This window comes from Mastomys coucha, unplaced genomic scaffold, assembly GCF_008632895.1.
Source record: "Mastomys coucha isolate ucsf_1 unplaced genomic scaffold, UCSF_Mcou_1 pScaffold22, whole genome shotgun sequence".
NCBI classification, from domain to species: Eukaryota; Metazoa; Chordata; class Mammalia; order Rodentia; family Muridae; genus Mastomys; species Mastomys coucha.
Window position 1 is genome coordinate 76,829,770 of NW_022196905.1, and position 16,491 is coordinate 76,846,260.

At 35.2% G+C, this 16,491-nt stretch overlaps 1 protein-coding gene across 8 annotated transcripts in view; it reads right to left on the minus strand.

The window, feature by feature from the left end:
• The window catches only part of Epha5 (EPH receptor A5), a 352,826-nt gene that overhangs the window by 262,185 nt on the left and 74,150 nt on the right, over window positions 1-16,491 (minus strand). For all 8 annotated transcript variants that reach the window (XM_031342894.1, XM_031342892.1, XM_031342889.1 and 5 more), the window contains exon 3: window positions 13,966-14,629. In XM_031342894.1, the coding sequence (XP_031198754.1) occupies window positions 13,966-14,629 (664 nt within the window). The remainder of the gene's footprint in view (window positions 1-13,965; window positions 14,630-16,491) is intronic.

Below are 16,491 nucleotides of genomic sequence, written 5' to 3' on the forward strand. Positions count from 1 at the left end.
AATAAATAAACAATACAGTCTGCTCCTAAAGAAAAGCTTTTAGTTTGAAAAATCGAGGGACTAGATGAACGTGAGGCAAAATGACCACAAGACTAAATAATTATTTCATTTTCAGATCCTGAAACATAAAAGTAGCTGGGATAGAAAAGTGACATTAACTCTCAGAAATGGATAAATCACAACACTTATTTTCCAGTCCATGGAACAGAAAACAACATTTTGATTCTTTATCTTTGAAACATCTTAATATACTACTTCCAAAGAGCTTTGTATTTATCAGATGCAAAGCCCTTATGCATATGGAGTAGTGCATTATTATTCTCCTTTACAATCACACAGCAGGATCTTGGGAGCATTCATTCTCCAAGTCAGATTCTTACTAATAATTGCATCAAAGAAATGGAGTGATCCATCAGTCAAATGATCATTTGCTCTAATTTTTGCTTCCCCAAACTGGGGCTCTTCTTTCTATCCTCCCTTTGTGTCCAAACTACACCTTAATAGTGCTAAAAGAAGGGGCCATCTACATGCTCTGAAAAGATTTAAATATATCAACATAACATTTTGGTTCTTACATAGAAAACCCTTAAGTGCAAACACAGCATGTAAACAACAAAGAATTAAAAGCTGAAATTTAAAATGTGATCCAGACCCTGGAATGGAAAGGAAGAAAGACAGAAAAAAAAGGAAGAAAGAAAGAAAGAAGAAAGGAAGGAAGGAAGAGAGAAAAAAGAAAGAAAATTACTGCGTCAAGGGTACTGAGAGCTGATTAAAAGGCCATGGATAAAAGACAGTTCACGTTTTATTGTGATTGTTAATGGCACACTTTCTATTATCACTATACCAGGTTTAGTGACCTACTGTTTTCTTATTTTAAAGTAACTGCCATGCTGTTCAGAAAAAAAATTCACACATAAATAAAATTTTAAAGTAATATGTCATTGACTGAGTGTCTAGAGTACTATACATTTTATTTACTTATGTTCATGCTTGTGTTCATGTTTATGTGTGTGTGTGTGTGTGTGTGTGTGTGTGTGTGTGTGTGCATGACCTTTTGTATACTCTGTGGGCAGTAGCCCTTAAAAGCCAGAAGAGAGTACCCTCCAATGCCAGAGATGCAAGCGATTACAAGCATCATGTGGGTATTGAACATTGGTCCTCTACAATTGCAGAAAAAAAAGTAATATTAATTGAATAATCTCTCCAACAGTACATGAAATACGGTTTAATAAGTAAAACAAACCATATATACAGGAGGATAATTGTGATAAGAAGGTAGAGTTGTACATAGATAGAAGTTAAATTGCATATTAGTTTTTATTAATGGGATGGTTTTTTTTATACAGTCTCAAATTTGTTAAGTAAATTGTAAATTCTGTTCAAGGTTAATCCATGTAGCTGTCACATTAGATAAATCTCAATAAATGAGGCCTAAGTTATTTCTCCAATTAATTTTATTCCTTATTGAGGACATTTCATATGTTTTGCAAGCATTCTGTCTATGAGCTGTATGCCCAGTCCTAATGATTTGTTTTAATACTAACCAAAAAAGAGGAAGTGCTTTTCAGTCTGATTCACCGTGAATGCTCAACAATAACAAACCTCATGCCAATCATTCTAATAAAATGTTGTTAAATACAGCATAAACTATAAATTAATAAGATGAGGTTAGTAAACTAAGGTCAGTGAGAAAGCTCAGCAGATGGTAGCCTTCAGGATTGATGATATGAGTTTAATTCCTTGGATCCATATGAGGAAAGGAGAGAACTGAATACTGCAAGATGTCCTCTGGTCTCTATAAGTGCATCAAATATTTACATGATACACACACACACATACACACACACAGAGTGAATAAGTGTAATTAAAAAGTTTATAAACAATTCTAAATTTATATTCAAAACGTGGTATTTGTGTGATACTATGGATGTTAATTTCACCCCTTATTGGTACCCCATATTAATTTTGCTACTAATCTACTGATAAATAATTTTCCACCTCACACGTGAAGTCTACACTAAAAATACATGTTAATTAAAGGAGTTCTACTAATATTTACCTATAACATTTATATTTAAGATTTATTCATTTTATCATTTGGATATGAATATATTACCATTTTATCATTTGGATATGTATATATATATTATACAGGCATTATTATATAAAATATATAATAATGGTGGGGGCACCATGTGCATACTTAGTTCCCATGAGGGATGAGAAAAGGGTGTTATTTCCCATGGAACTGTAATTCCATATTGTTGTGAGTGAGGGAAACCAAATCTAGCTCCTCTAAAAAGGGAACAAGTACTATTAACCAGGTACTTATTTTAATTTTTTCATTTACATTATTACTTGGAATTGTTTATGCTACAATTTGTTTAACCAAAATAATTTGATTAGCATCTTTAGAAGGAGTTAATCATTTAATAATATTAACAATCATAGATACTGCATTTTAACATATATACATTGGCATTAGAATAATTATAATTTTGACTTAACATTATATAGCTGTTTGGTCTTTATCTAGATCTAAGTTTCTGAGAATTTTTAAAATAAATTTTATTTTTATGATTTTTTCACTATATGTAAATGTCCTCAAATTAAATTTTAGAATTATTATTTTTGAGGAAAACTTGAAAGAGTATGGTCAGATGAAATAGAAAGAATGAGGGGCTGGAACGATGACTCATCAGTTAAGATTGCAAACTATTCTTTGAGAGGATTCAAGTTCAATTCCTAGCATTCATGTTTAGGATCCTTGATGTCATCTATGGCCTCTCAGGAACCAGCAGACATACATACATATACTTACATACTGGCAAAAATGCATAAAATTTGTTAAGAATAAAAGTAAATCTTTTGAAATGTGGAAAAATGAAAAGAAAATGGAATAATTTTCATAAATATTAAAGATTTAACTGCTACTTGCAGAAAAGGAAAAAATGATGATCAATCTCTCTGTGGTTATACATCTAAAATAGGACTAAAAGTTTCTTTATTTATCATGTTTTTTTAGACAAAACTAATGCTTTTTGGATAGTGAGGCAAGATTTTTGCTGGATAAACTTTAAATGAAACATGTCTTTGAAAAATAAGCTACATTTGATTTTTGAAATAGTAAATTTGAATTTGTTTTTTTTTAGAGCAAGAATATTCCAAATAATAGAACTATAATAAGAAACTACTTTTATAATATTTTATACAGATAAATTTTTCAAAATTAGAAATTTTATGTAAGGGTATAGTGGATATAGGGTAGTATAGACTGGCATTTTGAATCTGTTATCACATAGATGCTCCTCTTTCAAAAAGGAAAAAAAAGCATGCTCATAAAAACTGAAAAGGTGCAAGCCATAGCAATGAGATGCTAAAGTCTATAAAATAAAGTTCACTGTTCATTTTACTGTGTTCTTTGTTTTAAGGCAGGTAAATGACATGAAAGTTACTAATTTAAACACATTTGTGATGAGCAAACTATAAGAAGCAAAAATAAGCAGACCTTTGGCTGTCCTGGGAGCATGGTTGGACAAAATGGGTCCTAAAAAATTCAATCAATCAATCAATCAATCAGGAGGATTGCAATTTAGTGCCTCAAGTTTCAGGAGAAAACTCTGTAGCTTCCTACCAAGTAGATTAGCTCTTCAGCGAGCTTTATAACCATAAAAAGCAGTTTGTACCTTCAGGAAGCAAAAACATGCCCCTTGCATGAGCAGACCATAAAAGGGCATCTGGATGACAAATAACTAGAAAGTATATAAAATAATATTTATGAATGAAATTAGTAGTCTTTTTGCTAATGTTTTATGGTATTGACTGAATGCTCCCAAAGGCATCGCATTAACATTCTCAATTCTCACAATTCTAGTTCAACATTGTATTATCTAGAACTAGTATATGTCCATCATATCCTATCATATGACATGATATAATATATCTATCATTATCTATATCAATCTACTATCTGTTATAACACTATCTGATTCTTTTAAAGGAAATACAATTATATTTCATTTGCCATAAAATTATAATGAAGTGTACCTTTAGAAGGAGCTATCCATTTAATAGTATTAAAAATCATAGATAGTGTATTTTAACACATATATATTGGCATTAGAACAATTATAATTTTGACTTGACATTATTTTGCTGTTTGGTCTTTATCTGGATATCAGCTTCTGACTACAGAATTATTTTCTGTTGGAAAATATTTATATTACTTAAACATGTATATGCCTAACACCTAAAAAGAGATGTTACTAAAAAGATAGATTTAATTTAGGTTTCCAAGATGTGGCCAGAAATTCATCAGTAAAAGACTCTCAGTTGTTGACAATGGAGATACTCTGGGCTCTGCACCTCAGAAGCAGGCGTTATGTGCATGTACATTCAGGGTTCACAGGTGCCATTTACTCCATCTTGTTGGAGATTGGTTCTATTTCTTTGAATTAATCTGGTCCCCCAAATCGGGAATCTGAGTGTCCAAATACTGAAGGCCTCTATCTCCTATTGGTTTTTGATCGATCAAAATAAAGAGCCAACAGCCAATGGCTGGGCAGATAAACTATGACAGGACTTTGAGGTTTTGTGAGGGCTAGGAAATGGAAGAGAGGAAGTGAAAATCACCATGACTGGGAAGAAGAAAGACCCACCCAAGGAAAGTGGCTATGTGGGCCACTTCATCAATTATGTCTGGGGTAGCAGAGATGAAATATAGATTTTAAAAGATGTTAACTCAGAAGTACTGGAGTGGAGTATTTGTTAGCAGAGGGAAGAATTAGAACTGCCCAGCCTTTGACCTAGCCAAGGCATTTAAAATTAACTGGAGTGTGGTATGTATGTGTTTTTCATTCACTAATCCACAGGGCTCAGCGGGTAGCTGGGAGTGTGACCCACTTGGAGCACAAAGCATTTTAGCTAATCACACCACTAAACTATCTTAATTTCACAGACAGGAATATATGTTTGTCTGGCTTTATAATTTAGCACAATCTAAAGTATATGAGAGAGAAATTTGAACCATTTCGTATGCATTACCTTAAAGCAAACATCTTTCCTATATTGCTCTGATGCTGGTGCTCACAGACCCATAATTCCTGGGAACTCTACTTAAGGATTTTGTGCAGGTGGAAGCTTCTTTGCTTCTTATTCTCTTCCAACACCATTTGAGCTTTTAGTAGTTAAGCATCAAATCCTTTACAAACTCATCCTAGGTATATTTCAACCTGGAAATTCTCTGTGCACACAAACTTTCCAGTCACAACTGTACTCAAGTGTATTATCAAACCATGGCATTTCTTTTACTGACAAATGAAAACAATAATGAAAAAGTTCAAATAATTGAACAAAAGAGTTGTTTTGTGGCCTGTGTTCCTGTGCCTTCTAATGGCATTTTAAATAGATTTCAAATGAATTTAAAATGTGTCACCAGAGAGACATAACTATCCTTGTTCATATGTTAATTATTAAGGTATTTTCTGTTCATTTTTCTATAAGAATTTATTATGCCGAGCAGTAGTGATGGATGCCTTTAATCCCAGCACTTGGGAAGCAGAGGCAGGCAGATTTCTGAGTTCGAGGCCAGCCTGGTCTACAGAGTGAGTTCCAGGATAGCCAGGACTATACAGAGAAACCCTGTCTCAAAAAACCAAAACAAGAAAAATAAAACAAATTTTATTGTTTCAAAAGGAGTGTATGCAGGACATCTTGTCTGAACAAATATTTAATAAAAAGGAATGTTCTCAACAAATGCAAAGCTTTTGTTAAAAAAATAATTCTCCAGCCAGCCACATGACCATAATGACGTTTAAGTTCATGAATGTTAAGATGAACTCACATAGAGACAATGTGGGATTCGTCATCACCATTATGAAAGAGCCTGAGAAGGTGCTCAAATTAAATGTTACATAGCTATTAGTATTATTATAAAGATGATGTGCAGCATGTAGCTCTTACAGTTATTATGGTTATTCTAAAATCAGTGTATATTTAGCCTTAAACGTATCACAAGTATGACATAATGAGTGAGAAAACAGGTCTATGAATCATAGTTAAATGTCTGAGCTCCAAAATGATAGGCATCTCACTCTTAGGTTTTATTTTCTTGCTTGCTAAGACCTCTTGTTTTGCATCTACATATATGGAGCAATTTAGTAGTTATGACTTCTAGAGTAGTAAAATAGTGATTCCTTTTATGAAGAAGGTTATGCTCAGTTAGCATAATAACATAAAAGCCTATCCACAAATTAACAGTCATTTGTAAGCTCAATTATTTGATATTCAACATGCAAATATTTGACCTTAAATATTTATGAAGATTTCTCTATCCTTAAGACACTGCAACAGATTTTAAACAGGCTCAGTCAGCCCTGGAGCCTAAGGAAGAAAGGGACAGGTAGGGAGGGGAAGGGGGTGCCTGGTGGTTCCATCCTGAATCCTTGGTCCAGTCATGGCAACACGGAGAGAGGGGGAAGGGCGGAGAGGGGAACAAGAAGTGAGAATAAAGACAAGAAAAGAGCAAGAAGCTAAGATAGAGAGGAGGGGTCAAGTAGCCCCTTTTATCGTGGGCTGGATTACCTTTCTGCTCCCAGAAGCATGGCATACCTGGCTGTGGTCAGGTGATTGGAGGGTGGAGACCAACCAGAATACTGGGAGCTTGGGGCATTGTCTAGCCACAGGATAAGTGGAGTGAGGGCTCCTGGTGTCAGCAGAATAATGTGTGGGAGAGTAGCTTATTATTCTGTCCCTTGTAGAATTTTCTACTGGGTCTCCAGAGTAAGCATCAGTCAACCAGAACACAGACTGTTTTTCATGGTCCAATGCATCATATTATATCTCTGCATTAAGCACTTATGTGGTTGTTGCATTATTCTCTTTATTTCTGGAATTTTCTCAATGTCTGTAATAAACACCAACTTTTTTAATAGTAAAAAAATCATTGCTATTTCACCATAAGTAAATATATTCTATTTCCCATACCCAGCAGAAAATCTCCAAATCTGATATTCAAGGGTGATACTGGTGCACCATTGTCTGCCTTCCTAGACTTCATAAGGAAAAGCATTGCACAGACTGTATATATTGGTTGAAACAACATCAGATTAAGGAACGAGTGATAAGATATAGGATTTCTTACAGTGCTAACAATCTATAAATGTATTTTTATGAAGAAAGCACATAGATATTTATATGGCTTGATTTACTTAGTCAAATGAAATATGAGATTATCATTTTATATATATGTTTGTTATTTTAGAAAATATAGTTATATACAATGCAACTTAAAGAAATCATGAATGTTCTATCCTAGAGCTACTCTAGATATATAATAAAATGTCTATTCTAATAAATATAGTTTATTTTTTAAAAAAGTGTAATAAACAGGAAGTGTGTCTAGAAAATAATACAATGTCTTCAACTCTATGTTAAGAACCTTACATTTAGTAGCTGGTATGAAGAAATAAGAGAAGTAAAGAAAAATGGAATTCAGACATTCAGATTCTTGTCTTTAAAAGATAGACAGTGAAATAAAACAAACAATTTGAACCCAAGCATTCTGAATCTGAATTAATGTGCTCAAATTGCTAGACAGTTGTCTTTTACAGTCTCTGTCTCACCATTTTCAAGTTAACTTAAGTAGCTTTTAATGCATATACCTTGTTTGTTCCATAGAATCTATCATGCCTCTAAAGTTAAAGAATTGCTGTTTCCCACTTTCCCAATTGTATGTGTTTGGTTTTGTTGGCATGTATGTTCACTGGTGGGGACTTAGAATAGTGCTTCTCAAAGCTGCCTCAACTGTGAGGGAGGATATCACATAAAGTACTTGCCAATCTCTGGAGGCGGTTTTTCGCTTTCAAAATGAAGTGTAGAATTCCTAAGGATTCCACTGGGTGAGATCAAAGAACCTGCTAAAATCCTCCCTGACATCTCTGACCCACATTCTCACTTCCATCATGTCATAAGTATTTGGCTGAAAATATTAATGACAATGTTGAAAAGATGGCTTAGAATGAAACAGAATGTAATGCAAGGACAATATTCTGTAAAACTATTGAAGAACTTCTCCAAAACCTCATTAAGGCATGGTTTAAGCTTAAAGAACCAAAACTCATCTATTTTTATTATCCTTAAGTGTCAAACATGAAAATATACACAAAGGTTGAGCTAGTTATTTGACATGCCATGGATTTTCTTCCTATCTGAAGGGTGTGTGCACACATATACACGCACATACTCAAGAACATACATACATGGAGACATAGAGCACAAACATACCTGCAAACACAGGTGCATAAATTCATAAACACCTGCATACATACATATGAATATATATGCACACATACATGCATATATCCACACATGCACATAGAGTTACACACACAAAAACCACTTTTATTTTATACTTGTATAATTCCTAACATTGGCTTAAATTTTAAAATTAAGATTAGTTTCTATTGTTAAATAAAATAGAATTCTTATTGTTGAGTAAAATAGAACCAACACTTCAAACTCTTTGATATGTTTTGATAATATGCCTAATTAAAAATAACTAGGCTCCCCAATGCATAATTACAGGAACACCTAATAAGCTATACTTCCAGCCAGTTTTTATGCAATCATAAATATGAGCCAGAAATATGAATGATCACCATATTGCTCCCTGCTGTATCTGAACTAGTTCTGAATCAAAGCTCTTTCCTGAGTTGGGTATTTTCACTACACTTTTCCTTGCTGTGCAATCACCTCCCAGTTGGACAATTAATAAGAGCTTTTTCTCCACAGCCCTTGAGGGGCAACAAGCTTTACCCTGTATTTTAGCATGCACTATATACCTTCTTCACTCCCACTAGTTTTGGCAGTGACCCACAATCTAAATCTCTTTTCCCCATTTGACAGAAGTGAAACCATAATTATGTAGGGCTAATTTCAAATTACTACTTCATTCCACTCACAAGTGATGAAGATTAGTGGTCTTGCTCTGCATCTGAGTAAGCCAGTGACACAAGCATGGGAGAACCCAGCAGGCAACATTTGATTCATGCGAACTCAATTACTTCTGTCAAACACATCCATTTCAATAAAAAGCAGAAACTTCCAAAATGGGCTTTTTCGAACCATTTTGTACTAAAAAAGAAAATCATAAGACTCCTGAGGGAAAAAATAACATGGAAATAATGATAAATAACAGGTAAGGAAACACACATGGCTAAATGGATTTGAGTTAGTATTTGTTTCCTAACACAAAAAAAGGTTCAAAGAAATAATTTTACCTACTTACAATAGTTAATTACAGAAATACAAGGCATGTATTTCAGCATTATTAAGCTAATATATAGCATATTTTACGTTAATAAAATGAAAGCTAGAGTATTGTATTGTTTGACTCAACAGAGATTAGTACAGATACAGATGTCTACTTCTCCTAAAGGAAGTTCAGTGGGAGCTTCAAGTGTTATGAAGATGAAGAGTCTTACGTTGCCTCACTGGCCTTGTCCACTGAATCTATGCTCTGTTAGTATTAAGGGTGAGATAATGTAGTTAATGAACTGCCCAGCATTCTCAATCCTGAAGTTCAAATTCTAGAAGTCTTTAAGTCAAGTCCATTATGCCCACAGGTATCATAGTTCACACAGGGGTGACTGACAAGGCTTATCATGCCATCACCCAGAGAACTGTCTGCAAATATTCATATATGATAATGTATTGCAATAAATATATTCAAATTTCAGCTTCTTCAGATAATTACAGCCTTAATTAAACCTTAACCTAATTTGGTTAGCAAAGTAAGTAATTAAATGGCATTATGTAATAAGGCCACTTTATCAATATATTTCAATAGGCCACTTTTGTGCTTTGTCAAAATTGACTAAGATGGTCTCCACTCTTGAACACATGAAATGTCAATCACTTCATAGTAAGAAAGTGACTTATTTCTGGATATTGAGAATTTGGTTGCTGAATCTTTGACTAAGAAACTATTCTTTTAAAGGGTTTTGAGACAGAACAAAATAAAATCTGTAAGTGAATAGAAATGTAAAAATAAATAAGCAAGATGGTATTTTGTATAACTTATTATATTCTCTTTTTTCTTTTTTGCCGAATCTACTCCCTTTCCTCTTGGTTTTCAATTTCTTTCTTACTCTTTAAATCAAGGATCTACCACTCCTCCTATCAGGAGTGAGTAGTGTACTAGAAGTAGAAAGAATCATTAACAAAATAATAAATTACAGAGTATGGAAACACAGTCTAAATGAGTCTAAGAAAGGGCAGTGTGCAAGTAAATAAGTGTGAGGCATGACCTAGAGTTGACCAGTCATAACATCCCTGAAGAAGCAGTATTAGACTGCAGATTGGAAGGGTGGAAGATGTTAACCTGGAATGAGGGAGACACATGACCATTCCAGGGGGTAAAAGAAGAGTATAAAAGAACAAGTAAAATGCTTCTGAAAAAACTGAACAGTGTATGCTTTACATGTAGTGAAGAGAACAAACAACAGACTCAGAAATAAGGGCAAACCTAGTCATGATCTGTGCTGGCTAGCTTTATGTCAACATGACACAAGCTAGACTCATCTGAGACGGGGGGAAACACAATTGTGAAAATGCCTCCAGTGAATCAGGCTATGACTGGACAAGAGTGTAGGACATTTTTAAAATTACGAATATATGACTATTAGTGGATCCATTAATGAGCTCAGCCTATTGTGGTTGGTGGTTCTATGCTGAGCAAGCCACAACGAGTAAGCCAATAAGCAGCAATTCCTTCATAGCTTCTATATTCACCCCTCCCTACAGGATCCTGCCCAGCTTGTGTTCCTGTGTTGACTTCCTTCCAGGATGAACAATGATGTGAAAGAATAAGCAAATAAATCCTTTCCTTCCCAAGAAAGGTTGCTTTGTGTCATGATGTTTCATCACAGCATGTAACCCTAAGACAGGATTTTAAGGTTAAAAAAAAAATCTCATAATGGTTACTTCTGAATTTTAAAATGCAGAGGGGAAGAAGACACATGTGTAAAGCAGTAAGCTTTGTGTTTCTGTATAGATGCTACATTCAAGTGCTTCACAGTCAAAACTATGCATAAAGCTATGCATTATATTTTAAAACTAGTTCCAATATACCTAACTTTAGACTAGACAAGGAAATAGAGAATGATTCTAGGAGGTAGATAACTGAGTGCTAATTTCTATGGACATTTTTGATGATTTGGACAAGGATTTAGGAAGAAAACGTCTGAATCATTCAGAGACTTGTGGCCAATAGGATTATGCCAAACATCATTTTCAACTTACTATTTCAGTAGTACAGGTTACAGTGGCATAATTTAAGTCTGATGTCATTTCTGCCATTCCTTTACACACATGCACTATCTATATCAATTTTTCCAGAATGTGTGAGAGCACTGAAGGCCCCAAAACAAACTCTCAATTTTTTGAGAGTTTACACAATGAGATGGGTTATTTGTAAAAATTAATGTGTTTAAATTATTCTAAAATTGATACATAATATTTTATACTATTAAAGACAATTACCTGGGCCAAGAGAAATGGCTCAACAGCTAAGAACCTTTTGCAGACAAACTAGGTTTCCTTGCCAGCACCCTCCCAGCACCCTCATGGCAGCTCACAATGGTCTTAAATTCCTATGGCAGCACCTGATGCTCACTTCCTTCCCCTGTGGGCCTCAGGCATGCTCTCTGTGCAGAGACGTATTTAAAGGCAAATGCTTACACACATAAAACAAAGTAAGTGAAAATGTTTAAAAGAGGCATTATTCATATAGACGTTTCTGTATAAAATATACTGGCTTACACAGTCAGCCACAATACAAACTCACAAGACATAGATTGCTCCATAGCCCCAGCGGTGAGAAAAACTCAAGAATTTAGATGCATTCGTTTATTTTTTTTTAATTATTATTGTTTAGCATGAGTGTTTTGCCTATATTATTTCTGCATACAACACACATTCTTGGTGTGAAAAGAGCTCAGATGACGATGTTGGATTTCCTGCAACTGAAGTTACAAACACTTGCAAACTGCCATATGAGCATTAGGAATTGAACTCTGGTCTCCTGGCAGAGTAGCCAGTGCTAAACCATTAAGCCATAATAGTATGGAGGAGTTTTTGAACACGGCCTTGGTAATTCATCCCACTCTCACTCACTCCACTCTCACTCACTGTGCTCTCTTCCCAATTATGCAGAGTATGAGGCAAACAAAGTAACATTATCTTCTCACACTAGCATACATTCATGCAGAAGCCCACTCCCTTGAGATATGACACGTTCAATGATAAGTGCCAATAGAATATTTTCATCTCATCATTCAAATTTCACCCTCTAAGGGTTCAGGGGCATTGTATACCATCTGTTAATTGGAATGAGAACCAATTTTATAGTGGTCTAATTTAGCCACTACCTACTCCATAAAATAACACAAATCATCAGTAGATTGTGACCTTAAAAGATAAACAGGTAACAAAATTACTTATAAATGTTTTGTCTATAATATTTTATAATGAACTATAGTCAACATTAATTTAATTGATGTTTTTATCATATACCACAAATGAATGTAACTGTTCAAAGACAAAAAACCAAAGTATTAGACCTTCACATAAATCCAATCAAATGAACTATGAATCACTACTCCAAAAATGTAGGATTCAGACACACAATGTCCATTCGACAACATTCTTAAGTGTATCCGTATGTATTTCTATGTATATGCATATCAAGAATTTACATTAAAAAATAACTATATAATTAATTACAGGTAATAATGTAAAAGTTATGAAATAAGAGATGATACTAAAAAAGGAAATGTTAGTTCATGCAAGAATTAATTTTGAGAGAATTAATAATCCAGTCACATTGAGATTGTCAAGTAAATGATACTGTTTTGTCTTTCTAGATATTTAGTGAAGGTCGAGCTTGAGCAAACTAGATAGGTTAATACACATAAAAGGGCTCTAGGAAACAAAACCAGTTGTGAAAGAGACAGAAGATCTGCTCAGCATTGGGTTTTCTCCTCAGTCAATACACATGAACCCCTTGTTATTATTTAAAATTAAGATATCACAGCAGCACACATTTTCAAAGGAAAAATATGCTTTCTTCCTCATACACTGTACTCTTTGGCATGAAGCACAGTCTTGTTTCAAAAAGCCATTGATAAATATCCAACTCTGAAAGGGCAACTTACCACACTGTAGGGAAAGTGAGAGCATTTTCAAACGAATGAGGAAGCATGCATGATCAAGTTTCAATTTAAAAGAAAAATTAAAGCAGAAAGAAAAAACTCTCCAAGTGCAAATTGCTTCGAAATGACCTTTCTGTATTGGCTCTGTCTCCAAACACTTATTTTCATGGGGCACTGGTTATTATGCATTTAAAATTGATCTATAAATTTTGAAAAGCAAGCATATAATTGCAACCATATGTAAACAACATAGTAAGCTAAGTCCTGCGAGATGACAAATGTTTGTGGTGTTTTTTTTTTTATGAGAAGCTCATATTGCTGAACCTACTTGCGAAGAATTTTTAAATGGCATTTAAAAGCATGCCAGGACAAGATTTTTGCATTTACATGCTGTACAGCCAAACAAGGGTAGAGAACAACTTCATGAGAGAAAACCACAGTGGTAGGCGGACAATCCAACAATGGATTACGGCAGGCTATTGGTTGTGCCATTCAAAAGAAAACTTCTGAAGATAAGGTGAATATGAAATATCATGTGGAGAGTCAGAGGCTCTCTGAGCATTAATTATGTATCGTCAGTAAAATCATGTATTAAATCTTTCATCATTGCTTGGAAATTTTGAGATTCAGAGAAGAAATCAAACTTGAAGGGAAATACCCTCCATAAAAGTATCATTTCTAATTACTGGCTGAAACACATATACGTGATCCAAGAGAAGTGCAAGACCCTTACAAATCCACGGCAAAGGCTTACCTTGACAGGTGCCATTTTTCTCTTCATATCCAGCCTCGCACATGCATTTCCCGATGGGAACCAGCCACTCCCCTTCAGCACTGCAATGCATCTTGGGAGGATCATCTGTCACAGAATGGTTGACACAGGAGCCCGACACCTCTAGCAACTGTGAAGAATCTGCTCCAGTGATCGTGTCAGGGAAGACAGCCAAGTGTCTTACTACAGACGGACACTTTTTATAGTAGACGCGGACAGAAACCAGAGCAATGCAAGCACCCACATCTTGGAAAGCAAGGTAAAATCCCTTTTTGCTCAGAGGTCCGACATCTCTGACCTCCGTATTCAGTTTCATGACGCGGTCGCCAAGATCAAGTTCTGTGAAGCTCTCATCTGCAGCAATGGTATCAATCTTGATGTACTGGTTCTCTTTGATATTTCTCCCATGCTCATCATCCGATTCGAAATAATACATGTTAAATGTCTCCTTACAAGTCCCCAGTCCTCCGGGAAGGCTGTTGCAATCCCTTAGAGTAAACTTGAGTTCAATAAAGATTCTGGAAGCACCTTCGTTAGACATCCAACTGGTCAACAGCCAATTATTCTGATTCTGTTCCATAACTTTGCACACTTGGTATGTGTGGATGGGGGCATAGTTCTCATCAACTTCACCAATCTCTTCCCACTGTACAAGATAAAATACAAAAATGTGAAAAAATAAAAAAACTCAGAATGTAAACAGAAAAAATAACAAAATCCATAAAAACTAATTTATCCAAAGAAATATATGTTTATTTGTATTGATATAAGTCATATAAAGAGCTTGGGGAGAAGAGACTCACAAAGAACAATTTTTTTTTTGATTTCTTGAATTTCAGGTTAGGGATTCAATCTGTGATCTCATGCATATTAATCATTTACTCTCCAACTATCTATGTCTCTACACACCTGTGTTATGTATATCATTAGATTAACCCAAAGCTGTAAAAATTAGGAATGAAATGGCTAAAGAAGAAAAATGTATATTTTTAGAATAAAAAATTTAAAAGTAGCTATGTGTGTAGTAAACAAAAGTAAGGAAAATGGAAGTATTGAGAACAAAGATAAGGGTTGGCATTTAGTCTAGGCTCCATCCACAGTTACCTAGCAACAGCCAGGTATGTCTGGCTTACTATAAAAGAGGCCTCTTCCCTCCTCCGCACTCTCTTGCTCTCTCCTCTTCTTGCTCCTGTTCCCCCTCTCTCCCCATTACCTCCCCCCCTCTCCAACTGTTCATGGCCAGCTTCTACTCTACTTCCTCTCTCTCTCTCTCTCTCTCTCTCTCTCTCTCTCTCTCTCTCTCTTGCTCTTCTCTCTCTTTCTCTCTCTCTCTGCCTTTCTCTCAACTTTCTTGTCCATGTCCTGAATAAACTCTAGTCCCTACTAAACTGTCCTGTGACTGGTCCCATAGTAGGAAGGAATACTTCAGCATTGGTCAGCAAAGTCATCCCCTTCCCCTACACCATACCACATTATTCCAAACATATCTCTGGTCTCTCTATCTTTTTATAAAACACAACACTAAGTCTATAGATAAGATTAAAATTATGGTTTGGATAGTATCTAAATTGTCTCTGGGATAAAAATTTGATCCTAGCCCACAGAGCTATTTGGGAACTATCGGCTCAATGAACAGTTACATGGTAACAAAATGATGACTAACAGACATATTTATATATCTGTAGATGAGTAGACCACTGACCTCTCATCAGAGAAACTTCTTCTTGCAATGAATGAATGGCAGTGAATACAGACCCACAACTGAACAATGTGCTGAAAGTGAGGGATTTGATGCTAAATAGGATGGTGTTGTTGTTGTTGTGGCTTGTCATTTGGTTTGGTTTGGTTTGGTTTGGTTTGGTTTTTTATCAACTACTTTCTCTCAAGGCTATGCAGAAGAGAAGGCAGAAAGAAGGAAAGAGCCAGAGGTGGTGGGTGACTTCAAGGAAACAACTTCCATGCACAATAGAAGGACACACATATAAACTCACAGAGACTATGAGGGTATGCATAACACCTGCACACCTTCAATGCAGACAAAATCCAAACACTGATAAGAGGAAGTGGAACAAACACCCTCCCCTTCCAAGAAGCTACTTGCAAGAAATGCCTGCTGGGAAAGAGAAATCTGTTTCCTCCAATGGTGTGTCACATTCCAAGGGTAGGTAGGCCCCATGCCGAAGAATAATTGGCCAACACTAAACAGATTTCTCTCTCTCTCTTCCTTCCTTCCTTCCTTCCTTCCTTTCTCTCTTTCTTCCTTCCTTCCCTCCTTTTTCTTTCTTCCTTTCTCTTTCTTTCTTTTCTTTCTTTTTGAAGCAGTGTGGCTTTTTTATTTTGTTTGTTTTGTCCTATTTTAATTTGTCTGTTTTACGTGTTTATTGCAGATTTGAGAGTCCAGAGAGAGAGAAAGATCATTACATGCAGTAAATAAGGAGGTGGTAGGAGTTAGGGTAACAAAAAGAGATCACTAATTCATTTCATGGCGAACTTGAGGACCTGGTCCCT